Source organism: Bubalus kerabau, chromosome 20 (assembly GCF_029407905.1).
Source record: "Bubalus kerabau isolate K-KA32 ecotype Philippines breed swamp buffalo chromosome 20, PCC_UOA_SB_1v2, whole genome shotgun sequence".
Lineage (NCBI taxonomy): Eukaryota > Metazoa > Chordata > Mammalia > Artiodactyla > Bovidae > Bubalus > Bubalus kerabau.
The window spans coordinates 48,294,628-48,308,395 of record NC_073643.1 but is presented as its reverse complement, the minus strand read 5'-3'; the positions used below and the strand labels follow the sequence as shown (position 1 = coordinate 48,308,395).

Sequence of the window (13,768 nt, the reverse complement as noted above, 5' to 3'; positions counted from 1 at the left end):
CTCTTGGGGAGCCCTAATCTACACTGTTACAGAGTGATAAAAACTATATCCAGATTGGAGAAGAGAAGAGATTAACAAAAGATGGAGTGAAAATGTAAATTTAAATATCTTACTCTTCCCCCCAACATGACACTTCTTAAATTGTTGGTTTCTGACTCTTCATACAAGGATGGAGTGTTTAGAATTAATCCTGGGACAAATCAGTCTCATTTTGTCCAGATTTCTGGACAGATCTTTTGATGAACTGATGGCATTTAATGAGAATAGAGATTTTTCATTTTTATTTCTAGGATCAGTTGAGTTTGAAATCTGTGACTGTAGAGAGAACCTGGGTTTCCTCTGTCCTTATCTCTTCAGGTGGTCAGTATGTCAAGTTTAAGACATGATGGTAACATGGTACTAGGATAATGATCACCTTTTGTACATACTGATTGGCACAGCATGTAACTTTTACTCCATCCCACTCATTGGCAGTCCCTAAAACAAAAGCTGATGATCGTTTGTGTCAGGAAAAGATGAACCGTATCACGCTGGGTGTGGTTGTGACAGTGATTGTTGCTTCTGTTTGATTGCCCCATTTAGCTGCTTTTCTGCAAGTTTAGCTCTTGTTGATTTGAAGGAAGAGTCACGTGATCTTTTTTCTGGTATTAAAGACAATTTAATAACTAGCGCTATGTTAAATGACCACAGATCTTCCTTAGCATCCCTTCAGTTGAATTTAAGCATTATTTGAGAAAGAATTTTGTACTCATTTCAGAGAAAAAGGGCAATAAAAACCCAATATGAGCATTAAATGTCTTTGTAAAACACAAAGTGAAATCACTAGACATACTAAATAGTTTGAAATTTTTGTTAAAATTCCTGTATCCCATGATCATAGAATTTACAAGCCAAAGCTTTTTATCTTTAATATGAGAAATAAAAATATCATTTTTCTTTGCTTTTCATGTGTTTTTTAAAAAAATCTATTGACTTATTTGTTTATTTTTGGTTGCACTAGATCTTCGTTGCTGCCCTCAGACTTTCTCCAGTTGAGGCGAGTGGCGGCTGCTTTGCGTTGTTGGCATGTGGGCTTCTCTGTTGCGGAGCACAGGCTCTAGGTGCACGGGTGTCAGTGGTGCGGCACATGGGCTCAGTAGCTGCAGCTCACGGGCGCTAGAGGACAGGCTCAGTAGCTGTGGTTCATGGGCTTAGTTGCTCCTCGGGATGTGGAACCTTCCTGGACCAGGAATCAAGACTGTGTCCTCTGTATTGGCAGGCAGATTCTTATTCATTGTACCACCAGGGAAGTCCTACAGATGGTTTTTATGTTTCTGTTTAAAGGCTTTTTGGCCATAATTGTCCCTGCTCCAATTTTAGGGATATTTATTGAAAACTTTTTTCACTTGTGCACAATTTGTTCACCTGATAGAATCAGTAGGGTTCCAGTAATAAGTTACTTTGGTTGTGGAATTGTATTTTCCATTACTTTCCCCACTCTTCACTGCGTATTTCTTTCCATCTTTTCTCCTTTTAAGCCAAAAAGATCTGGAACCAAAAAATGAAATACAAGTAGAACAAAAAATCATTTTCTTCTTCTGATCCAATTTTTACTTTGACTTGGTGTGCTATTTTCCCCCTTCTGGACCATGACAGAGAGTGTGACATCTCCAGTGTCTTTAACGCTAGCCTTGATTTCAGTGTTTTCAGGGGAGAAGAAGGGAGACTGTGCATTCTGTATTGTTGCATGATATATGTGGAGTCATTGTAACAAGAAATAAGATGTGGTTTTAAATGAAATGCCTTAATACCCCTGCTGTTCCCCTTGGCAGTTTTGCCTTCACCAGAGCTATAAATACTATCTATGGTCCATGGCTTCTAGCATTTTATATATATAAAGTTAACTTTTGTGTTTATTCCACTAAAAAGGAAGAATTATTTAGAAATCTTAAAAGTCAATGTAGTATGTATCAATTGATGAATTGCAAGTTTTTAGCTTGTAGGTGCTTTGTTTCAAGGCCAGGATGTATATTCTGCTATATTGTTATCATTTTTATTTAGTAAGGAAATGCTTGGTTATTAAGGGGGAAGGTGTACCTATGGACAAAACTGCTGCTTTCTCAGATCTCAATTTTGAATACCAGTCTTCAAAACCATTTTTATTTCCAGTGTGTAGTTTTAATTAAAAAAAACACAATTCTGTAGTCCCATCTGCAAAGCCAAAAGAGGAATTCATACAAGAGAAAATTAACTTATTATTAAAAGAACACTGCCTTTCTAATAGATATGATAGAGTAACAGTTCTCCTCAGGCTCAGTGGCAGTGCCTTATATAATTACTGAAATATTAGCACATTTAAATTGATTTTCCTTGCCTGCAAGTAATAATCAAAATTATTTTAAAAACATACTTAATTTGACTTAGATGATAAGGATATTTGCTCAGAAAAGGACACTCTGGGCTATTATTTTCTGCTGGTAAGCAAGAGTTGGAAGTTGAGTGGTTTTGATTTTGTTAATGATGATTCAGTTTATTTTTATTTTATTAACAATGGGAACACTGTCTCCAGGACTGCTCTGTTTTAGGTAAATTTATGGCACATGATTTCTTTCTTAAATAACATTTCTTATAATTCATTTATCTTTATACTAGTGTTTTGAGAAAGATTGACAATGTTTTGTTCTTTCCAAAAGGTGTTCATGGTTCTTGATGTGCTTTTTGTCATTATCACTGTGTATAGCAACTGAGTCTATTCTTGTTGGTGCAGGAGAGGCCAGGGGTTCCCCTGAATTCTCTCATGTAATGTAGGCTTGTCTCCCGTTGGCATCAGAGTGCAGACTGGGATAACTCCATCACAAGGAGGATATGTCCTTTCCAAGAGCCCTGTTCCAAAGTACTTCCATGCTTCACATGAGACAGTATTATGTGTGGTTGCCAGTTAACTAACTTTTTCTGAATCATTTCTCCTAAAGCTCTGTAGTGAGCATGATGGGAAAATATCTTTATGGAAACAAGAAATGTGTGAGATAAATTGAGTTAAAAAAAGGCATGCCGCAGATTTAACTTGAAAATGAACGTAAAAACCAGCCAGCAGGATTCAAATTCTCATGGACTCAACTGCTCCACACAAAGAACAGTGTTCAGGCTGGTGTCAGTGGTCTGTACAGTATTATAGAATTGTTTCTAGTGTGTTATTTTCTTGTGCCCTGTGGCTTGTATTGCAGTATTTGTAGTTGAAATACATTTCATGTTATGCCATACACAGATTTTTTAAAAGATATTTTAATTAATTACTTTGTTTTTGGTTGTAATGGGTCTTTGTTCCTCTGTGGGTTTTTCTCTGGTTGCAGCGAGCAGAGGCTACTCCTCTAGTTGCATTGCTCAGGCTTCTCATTGCAGTGGCTTCTTCTGTTGCAGAGCACGGGCTCCAGGGCTTGCAGGCTTCAGTAGCTGTGGCATGTGGGCTCAGTGGTTGTGGCTCCTGGGCTCCAAAGCTCAGGCTCAGTAGTGGTGGCCCATGGGCTTAGTTGCTACATTGTGGCATGTGAGATCTTCCCAGATCAGGTATCAAACCCATATCTCCTCCATTGGCAGGCGGACTATTTAGCACTGAGCCACCAGGGAAGCTCTATACACAAATTTGTTTATGGCATGTATGCTGCTGCTAAGTCGCTTCAGTCGTGTCCAACTCTGTGCGACCCCATAGACGGCAGCCCACCAGGCTCCCCCGTCCCTGGGATTCTCCAGGCAAGAACACTGGAGTGGGTTGCCATTTCCTTCTCCAATGGATGAAAGTGAAAAGTGAAAGTGAAGTCGCTCAGTCGTGTCCAACTCTTAGTGACCCTATGGACTGCAGCCTACCAGGCTCCTCCTCCCATGGGATTTTCCAGGCAAGAGTACTGGAGTGGGGTGCCATTGCCTTCTCTGATGGCATGTATGAGATATACATAAATATAAATGTAAATAAAACATTATATGAAATGCATTTTATGCTATGTTGTTTCATGATAACCTCTAGTTGCCTGTTTCTTATTTGTTGGTCCTATACTGCTTTATTGTTTTTTGAGTTTCCAATTCTTCACTTTTTTCAATATTTTCTGTCTCGTTCATTAAGAAATTTTATTTTGTTTTTATCTTTTGATCATTTGTCCATTTCATTGCAGTTTCTTTTCTGGGTTCTCGAAGTACTTAGACACCATGAGAAAACAACTTCTATGACTGTAAATACACAGTCAAAATGAATGGATTTTTTGATATGTAAGTGTTTAAAGATGTATAATATTATACATACCTTATAACAGTTTGTAAATGATTTCATGGTACATGCATATACATTCTAAATCTGTTACAATGATTAAAAAAATAAGCTCACACAAACACAGATTTCTTAAATCTCTGTCAGTCATTTATCTTTCAGAGTCCACATTCATACATTTGCAAATTGTGTCAAATCATCACAGGATGTTAATAAGCTTCATTGACCAGGATGTTTCCCAAAAGACCAAGGCCCATTGAAAGTTGGGCCAGTGTGTCCAGTCTATGTAGATCGTGTCTCTTTCTTTTCCTCTGTTTCTCATTATCTTTATTTTATGCCTCTCTCCTATAAAGTATTTTATGTCTTATGGTGAAAAGACATCTATATGTATATGTATATAGACACACACAGATTTTTAAAAAGATAAATGAGGTTGGGGAAACCTTAGAAGGTTGGTGACGCTCATTACAAGGGGATCTGGGATGAGTGCTATTTGTAGTCAGTGGCTCTCAAACTTTAACAGCTTCTTAACCATCCAGAGAGCTTGTTAACACAAATTGCTAGGATAATTTCCCTGTTGGTCCAGTGGCTAAGACTCTGCTTCCCAACACATGGGGACCAGGTTCTATCCCTGGTTGGGGAACTAAATTCCACATGCCCACTTACTGGTGCAGCCAAATAAATAAAAATAATAGATATTAAAAAAAAAGTTTGCTGGGCTCAGCCCCAGAGCTTCTGATTCTGTAGGACTGGGATGGGACTTGAAAATGTGAGTTTCTAACAGGTTCTCTGGTTAGATGCTGCTGGTGAGGGGCTCCACTTTGAGAACCACTGATCTGGGATTGTCTTTTCAGATGTTTGGGATGAGGAAACCAGCCCAAGGATTAGAGTGGGGAAGGGCTTGCCCAGATTTCCCAATGGTAGGGGATTGTACCTTCCCTAGAATTGGCACTGGATCTTCTGGCTCTGGCTCTGTAATATTTTCCTGGGATCTGTTCTTTGACTGAGCAGAGAAGGAGAAGCTTCTTCCCAACTATCTGAAGGGAGTGTGGGAAATCAGATTGGCCACGCTTCCCAGTTTCCATTCTGTGCGCAGCATTGTCTCTGACTGACCTGTCACTTTCTTTAAATGTCCTCTGGAGAGAGAGGGCTTTAGGGCTTCTACTGGTGCCCAACTTACCCAAATATATTTCAGCCTCTGTATTCCCATGTCCAGTTTAATAATTATTCATGGAACATTTATCTGTTGATTTGTGATCATTTAGAGATTAATCTAATGTCATAATTTTTGAAACATGGCCTGTTAAACTCAGTTCTATAATATGTCCAAAAAGCAAGCTAAAGACAGCATAAGCTATAAGAATAACTGTGGGAAAATATAAATGGTTTAATTTTTACCTGGATCTGAATTTTTTCTTTAAATTCAATAAAATTTCAATGAAATATTATTTCACTAAATGAGTTTTCTGCAATATCCTATAGCTTACATTTTCATGGGTAGAAATAACTTATTTTTGGTAACTTTAAATTAAAGAGTAAATGATTGGCATTAAATGGACTTTTATAAAAATTGTTTCATAACAATATGTATTGGCTGAATTTCATTGGCAAAGAAGAGTAACAACAGTTGTGCATTTATAGTTGTTAGTTATTGATTTAATTTTAGTGATTTTCTTATTGGGATGCAGATTGTCAAGATGGCATTGATGTACCATTAACTTCAAATAAATGTTACCTGATAATTATGCACCAGAGCTGGGTGCATAAAGAGTTGACCTTAAATGATTGAGGGAATTAAAATAAATACCGTTTCCATACCACTGGGGAAGAAAGCCCTCTTAGAGTTGGACTTAGTTCAATTCAATAAATCTTGACCGTGGGCTTTCTGTGCTTAAGAAATATACTTTTCTAGGTAGGTTTCCGAGTCCATATCTGGCCTCAAGAGCCAGTGTCTTTGAATTTTTATGAAAGGGATACAGAACATGTGTGCATTTATGTACATATATGATTGGGTGATGAAAGCAGAAACTGGACTTTGACACTGATGTTATTTTCAGCTTCGTGGGAGCGTGGGCAGCAGGTCACAGTTTCCATGCCATGATATGACCTGGCATTTGGGGCAGTGGAGAAATGTCAGTGTTTTCACGATGTTGAGGTGGGGTCCAGGTCACACTTCTGACTCTGGGTTGCTTTCTGTCTTTCCAGCGTCTTGTGGAGGCTGCGGAAGAGGCACACCTGAAACATGAATTTGATGCCGACTTGCAGGTAACTGATTAGAGTTTGAGTTAAACTGCTTTTTGTGCTTGCTGCTAACGGAGAAACACTAGGTATACTGGGAATACCAGGGTTCAGATGTTTGGGGAGGAGGCTTTTTAGAGTATGATACAGAGTTGAAATAAATGTACCTATTTTTTAACAAGATAGGACAATGATCCTCAACCATTTTCCACTGTGTAAATGACAGGTGATAATGCATACTACATGCATGTAACCAGGTTTCAGTGAACTCCTAATTCTGGGCGAGTTAGTCAGTCAACTGACAGTAATCACCAGAGCTTTCAATGATAAATTGGTAAGATGGATGGCAGAATATATCCAAATCCCTCTTCCGTGACTGCATTTTAAGTGACTGAAAGAACATATGGATCTAACCTTGAATTTATTGTTAATTATATTTTAAAATTACATCATTCACAGACCTGGATTTGAACATCTGCTTAATAAGTTTCTTATACTGAGTCTCATATCTAATCATTGCACACATGTATCTGGTTGGGAAGGATTTCGATGCTGCCATGTATATAGAAAACATAGTAAAAGGCAAGGAATGAATTGAATAATACTTTGAGGTTCCTTTGGGTCCTTCCAGAAGGAAATTTTATCTGTATTGTCATTTTGAGTTTGTGACTTTTCCTCACTGCTGGCAAAACAGGAGTGAATCTTAACTCTTTAAGGCTGTGCTTTGCTAGAACATACATACTTCTTTTAGTGCCATGTGCTCACAATTAGGAAATAGTGTTTATTTTGCCATGTTTTCATTCATATGGAAAAGATAAATCTTCAAGCACAGAAAAAGATGTTGATACCAAAGATAGCTTTTGACTGTGTCTCTGTCCCTGGGGTGTCCTTCTTGTCATCACTTCCATCTATAATTTTTGCCTTGTTGATAAAGAATGCCCACTCAAATGGAGTAATAGAGGCAAGTTTAATAATGAGAATATTTGCAAATGCATGATAAAAAGAAACCAACAAGCAATGGTGTTATATTCTTGGGGCAAGCCACACACCTGGCCTGAAGGAGCAAGGGGAGGGAGTGGTTTCTAGAACCCAGGGATGGTAGCTGTATGGAAAGGGTACTTGGTAGAGAAATGGTGAGGTGATAAGGGTGGAATTTGGGGGAAAGAATACCTCTAATAACTGTCTCTAGTTTTCTGATTTCTTGCTGTAACACACCGTTGACTGAACCTAACTGTTGCTGTAGTTGATTTGGTTCAGAGTTTCTGAGACTTTTGGTGAAGAAGCTTGAAGAATGGGTCTGGAGAGGAAACAGTCATTTTGAGTCATAACACTGAATGTATGAAGCAAATAGAACCAAGAATGCAGTTAAGCATCAGAGGCTCCAAGAAGAGGTGGGAAAAGCCTTGGGGATTGTCAGTAACACCTGGAGAGGAATGGGGCAGACAGCCTTGCTCTTTGAGCAGAGTTACACAGGGCAGAGTCAGCTGAAAATAACAAGAAGCACCTTGTCTTCCTATAGCCTTACCTGCTTGGTGGCTCCAGGAAGAACGAGGGGGCATTTGTTGGCTACATTTGTCTGAAGTGTGCCTCTTCTTCAAGGATTTGAACTTCCTAGAGTGGACTGGAAGGGATTTAATGAAAGCATTAGGAAGCACCTTTGCAAGTGTGACAATTGTATGGACCTTTTCAGTGCCTTGCCAAGGAAACTCTCTATCGCTCCTTGGGAGTTCCAGAAGTTTTTTCAGCAATATTCTGGTTGTAATTGACAGAAAGTCAACTCAAATCAACTTAATTTGATGAGAATCTGTGAGTTCAAGCTGATAATAAATAAAAAACAATCCACATGCTCAGTTGCTCAGTAGTGTCTGACTTTCTGCAGCCCATGGATGGTAGTCCACCACGCTCCTCTGTCCGTGGGATTTACCAGGCAGGAATACTGGAGTGGGTTGCCATTTCCTTCTCCAGGGGATCTTCCCTACACAGGGATCAAAGCTTCATCTCTTGTGTCTCCTGCTTTGGCAGGTGGATTCTTTACCACTAGCGCCATCTGGGAAGCGCAAATAAACAAACAGATGGGTAAATAGACAAATACATAAATAACAGAAAAGGGAAAGCTCTTTTAGCTGTGGTCCCCAACCTTTTTGGCACTAGGGACTGGTTTAATAGAAGATCATTTTTCCACGGATGGGAGGTGGAAGGATGGTTTCGGTATGATTTAAGTGCATTGCATTTAGGGTTCATGCTTCTGTGAGAAGCTAATGCTGCTGCTGATCTGACAGGAGGCAGAGTTCAGGAGATAGTGTGAGCAATGGGGAGCATTATCAATACTGATGAAGCTTCACTTGCTTGTCTGTTGCTCACCTCTTGCTGTGCAGCTTGGTTCCTAACAGGCCATGGACCAGTACTGATCCATGGCCTGGGGGTTGGAGACCCCTGTCTTAGAATACAGTTGTGCTCATGCTCAGTCACTTAAATCATGTCTGACTCTTTGCTGCTGCTGAGTCACTTCAGTCGTGTCCGACTCTGTGCGACCCCGTAGATGGCAGCCCACCAGGCTGCCCTGTCCCTGGGATTCTCCAGGCAAGAACACTGGAGTGGGTTGCCATTTCCTTCTCCAATGCATGAAAGTGAAAAGTGAAAGTGAAGTCACTCAGTCGTGTCCGACCCTCAGCAACCCCATGGACTGCAGCCTACCAGGCTCCTCCATCCATGGGATTTTCCAGGCAAGAGTACTGGAGTGGGGTGCCATTGCCTTCTCTGGTCTGACTCTTTGGGCCCCCATAAACTATAGCCTGCTAGGCTCTTCTGTTTAGGACATTAACCTGGCAAAAATACTGGATTTGGTTGCCATTTCCTCCTCCAGGGGATCTTCCCAACCCAGGGATTGAACCTGCAACTCCTGCATTGGCAGGTGGATTTTTTACCACTGAGCCACCTGGGAAGCCCCTTATAGTAAGTACATTGTCAACTACTGAATACAGAAAAAATGATGGCATTATAAAATTATGTTACTAGTTGCTTCAGGCAAGAATCTCCAAGGGATGCTAAAATTGGCAGGTAAAAGTTTGATGAAGAACAGGACATTGATAATCTCAAAGTATTTGTCCACAAATTGCTTATTATTAATAATTACAAAGGAAAAATAGCTTTATTATGGATAATCCTGGCAGACACCATCTTAAACAGGTAATCAAAGTTAATATAAATAACTGGACAAAGAGACAAAGTGCCTTCAGATGTGATAGCCAGGAAAAATAAAATATTGCTTGTGTAGACTTCTTGTCTCAAATTGATAACCTGAATCTAACTATGATAAAATATCATCAAAATTTTGCTTGAGGAGCATTAAAGGACAATAAAGATACGTGACAACTGAATGCAAACACACATGATCCTAAATAAGATCTGGAACCAGAAACAAAGATTTGAATATGGACTGTGCTTTAGACATTAATATTGTCTCAATTTTGAATTTCTTCATTTTTGACCCCTGTATGGTGCTTATGCAAGAGAATGTCCTTACTCTTGAGTTTTTCTAGGTTGAACGTTTGGATTCATTGGTCCCAGAGGAAGAAGTAAGTTTGTAAGAGATTGAAAAAGATTATTGGAACTCAGGACTCTTGGAAAATCAGGTGTTTATGACTGATTAGTCAATTTTATTTTGAGATCAGTTGTCTTCAAAAAGTAATTGGGTGAGTGAAGGAATGATTTAATTGATTTATAGAACTGTTTTTCCTTCAGGAGAGGAAAATGTTCTGTGGTTTAGTTTAACAAGAGCTCTCTCTCTCTCTCTTTTTTTTTTGTGCCTTTGAAGCAGTTGTGATTTTCTAAGAGTGCTCTGACTTCCTTCCTGTGATTGAACCCTTACAATAAAATTCTGGGCAGCACACTGATTCTCTTGTCAAGTGTGGTGATGGAAACATGGATGCAGCATGAGCGTCTCTCTCCGAAAGTATAGAGACTGAGAGAATAGGTCTCTGGGTTCTTACAGTTTTTGTTCTCTTGGGGACAAAGATGATGGGCTCAGCTTTTCCTCTCCCCTTGTCATCTGTTCCGTATAAGTACAAGAGGAATATCAGAGGCTACAGCTGTGGTTTGAGCACAGAGTAGATGTTGAAATAATCTGTCAATATTACAGAGTGTCATTCAGTATCTGGACCATGATGGAATGTTCTCCGGGTCAGAGTAAATCACATGCGCTTTTGTGGAAAAGTGGAAGAGAGAAGACTTTGAGAAAATAGATGTGCACCCAAGAATGTATGTCTGCTTAGATGAAGGTTTTGAAGCTCTGAAACATTGATGCTGTTACGTGCAAGTCTGTTAACAGCTTGGGTGTCGGCCCCATTGCTTTTCCTGGAATAGCAGGTCTGTCTGTGTATGGGCTCTGAGTTTATTGCTATGACGGTTCATTAGAGCCAATCAATTGTTAATCTGGGTTCCGCTGACCTCTCTCCAACCCCTGCCAGTAGATTGTTTTTATCAAAGAAATTTCAGACTACCATCTGCTCACCATGAAATAATGCTGAGGAGGTTCCCGTGCTGTTAGCTAACTAAGGAGGAGCAGAAGGAGCTGGGAGTCTGTTTTCCTACAGAAAAAAAAAGTGTTTTTGTGAAATTTCCTAAACCGTGCAGCTTCAGGTTCTGTAATGTTAGCCCCTATTCCCCCACCCCGTTTCCAAAATGAAAAAGAAATGCTGGGTCTGCCTCTTTCACTTTAGGTTGGAGTCTTCATGTCTTTGCACCATCTTGTGCTTTAAAGGTGAATAATTTGTTTTTCATTTGTAGAATTATCATTTTGTAATTTTATTTGTCATTTAAATTTCCTCTTTACAGTTTCTGCAGAGGTTTGACCCTTTCCTTATGGACTTACAGCTTTGACATTGGTAATCCCTTCTGTAGGTCCTTAAATGTGGCACTGAATTGTTAGTTCTTCACAAAAATTATGTTGGGCAACAGGCAAAATACAGCCTTGAAAGGATGGCATATGTGAGCAACCCACAGTGCAGCGTCCTTCACACAAACCAGAGCTGCATGGGTGCGCCAGCTGGAAAGCTTTCTCATGGACGCTAGTGCTGCTTCAGCCTTGAGCTTGCTCCGCTATCGGGTGTCCTATGGGTTCCAGACTGGCTTCTTGGTTTTGTTCTTTGTTGCCTGATATTGCCATTAGAACACTTTTCAGTTAGAATTGATGCAAAAGGAGGCCTTGTTGAAATGGCATCTTCCCTATTTTTAATTGCATACTTTGAATTAACATAGATTTTTAATGTAAGGCTTGTATGCGATTGAAAATTATAAGAAAGCCGTTTAATAACTTAATTAATCACATATGATAATTTTAGCATTTTATTCTCATTATTTTGATGGCAAAACCTAACTCAGGACAAGAGTGGGATGGTGAGGAATGGCCGCTTGCCCTGATTATTCTTGTTATTAATGAATTTCTGGCAATCTAGGTCTTCACGTGTAGTATAATTCAAAGAGAAGCCTCCTCTTACTTACTCTTTCTTTTGGATTTTTCCACCAGCAGCAAAGAAGAAAAAAGTCCTTTCGACAGTTTACTAAAAACTTACTTATCTTTGAACTGCAAACATATTTTCTTTTAAAGCTGTCTTAAGTAAGTGCCAATTGCACAGAGCTGTTGCACAGTGGGGGAAAAAAAAATTGTGGTTTTGAATTGTGTATCCTGTGGAAAACTTTTGATTACAAAGTTTTCTATAATAATTTTTCTTTATTGTTTTGTAAGTAGTACGGGGAAAGAAAAAAAAGCCTGTTGCCATTCAAAAGGATAACAAACTGTGAGTGGAAAGAACTGGGGAGATGCCTTCCTGGTCACTGCCAAGCTGCTGTTGCCTGTTTTGCACACACAGTGTCCTGATTTCAGAGAGGGGTGAGGGGTGTGGATTGGAAATGTTGTAGAGACCACCACTAATGGGATATCTTGGGCTGGGGATGGCTTGTGATATTTGCTAAAGCATCTTCTTCCACCTCATTACCACTGCCTGTTGCATTGGGAGGTTGTGTTGAAGGAGACCCCAGGGAATAGAGAGGGTGGCTCCAGAGGCCCAGAGGCCCCTTTAGAACTAGCCACTGGGAGAAGGAAGCCTTTCTCGGAAGGGTTAGGAAGGGCATCCGGCAAACAACAGACCAGAGCAGTGTTTCCCTGCTGGCAAGTAAGGCTTTGCCCTGGGGAAAACCCGTATGCTGTGAAGGAGAGCAAAGGACAGGTTTAGCAGAAGTACTTCCTGAGTGCAGGAAATGACTGTCCTTGCGGGGTTTCTCACGTGTTTCTGTCAAGATCCAATCTGTCTTTGTGCTCTTGGACAGAATGAGGTATTGAGCTCATTTCTGAGGAACAGGGTGGAACACAGAAGACCCAGAACCCAGAATTGGAAATAGGATTGGAATTAGAAGTTTTTGTAAAGATAACTCATCAACTTTGATGCACTAAAGAAGAGAGATAAGGTTCATTTCACATCTAGAGGAGAAATAGATGAAAAGAGAAGGAAATTTATAATCACCTTTTTTTCTGATTTAATTTATCAGAGCATGCTTTTCTTTTTTCTTTTTATTAGCTTGGCTAAGGGTCACGGTCTTCTGCCTTTTAAGATCTTACATTAGATGTTTCTTAATTAGGACTTGCCACATGTCATTTATTCACAAGACTGATGTGTAAATAGTTTCTGAGGAATCGTTAAGTGTGAGCATTTAAAAGTCAAAGTCATTTCTCTGTTGTTACACATACTGTCTTTTTTTGTGTATTTGGCTAGAACATTATAACTTGTACAGAGAGTACTTCGGTCTAGAGGTCTGAAAAAGTAAGTTCCGATAGTTCTGGTCCAACTGGACTATTTACATGTTCAAATAACTGATTGCTTATCCAAAAAAGACAAATTGTAATATCTAGATGATTTCTAAGATGTGCCAGGATTCATTCAACAAATAGTTATTAGTGATGTCCTATGGGTCAGGTACTAGGTTAGGGTTATGGCCACAAGCTAGACAGATGTTGTCTTTGTTCTCAAGGAACTTGAGATTATCTAATAAGAGTGACAGATGTTAAAGCCATGACAACAGAAATAATTTTCAAATTTTGATCATGATGAATGACATGAAACAGAAGTACAAGATATTATCACAGCTCAGGACAAGGAGACCTTGCCTAGTCTGCGAGCTCAAGGGACCTTGCTACACATCCCTGAAGATTAAGTCTTTTTTTAGCAAAAGTTTTATACCTGTAGAACCACATTCAGTTCTAGGAAGTAACATAGAAATAGTATGATAATAATATGCCATGTA

At 39.5% G+C, this 13,768-nt stretch overlaps 1 protein-coding gene across 1 annotated transcript in view; it reads left to right on the top strand.

Moving 5' to 3' along the window:
* CACNA2D3 (calcium voltage-gated channel auxiliary subunit alpha2delta 3) overlaps positions 1-13,768 on the top strand; it is a 908,562-nt gene that overhangs the window by 277,540 nt on the left and 617,254 nt on the right. Inside the window, exon 4 of the mRNA XM_055556946.1 lies at positions 6,440-6,499. Within this exon, the coding sequence (XP_055412921.1) occupies positions 6,440-6,499 (60 nt within the window). The remainder of the gene's footprint in view (positions 1-6,439; positions 6,500-13,768) is intronic.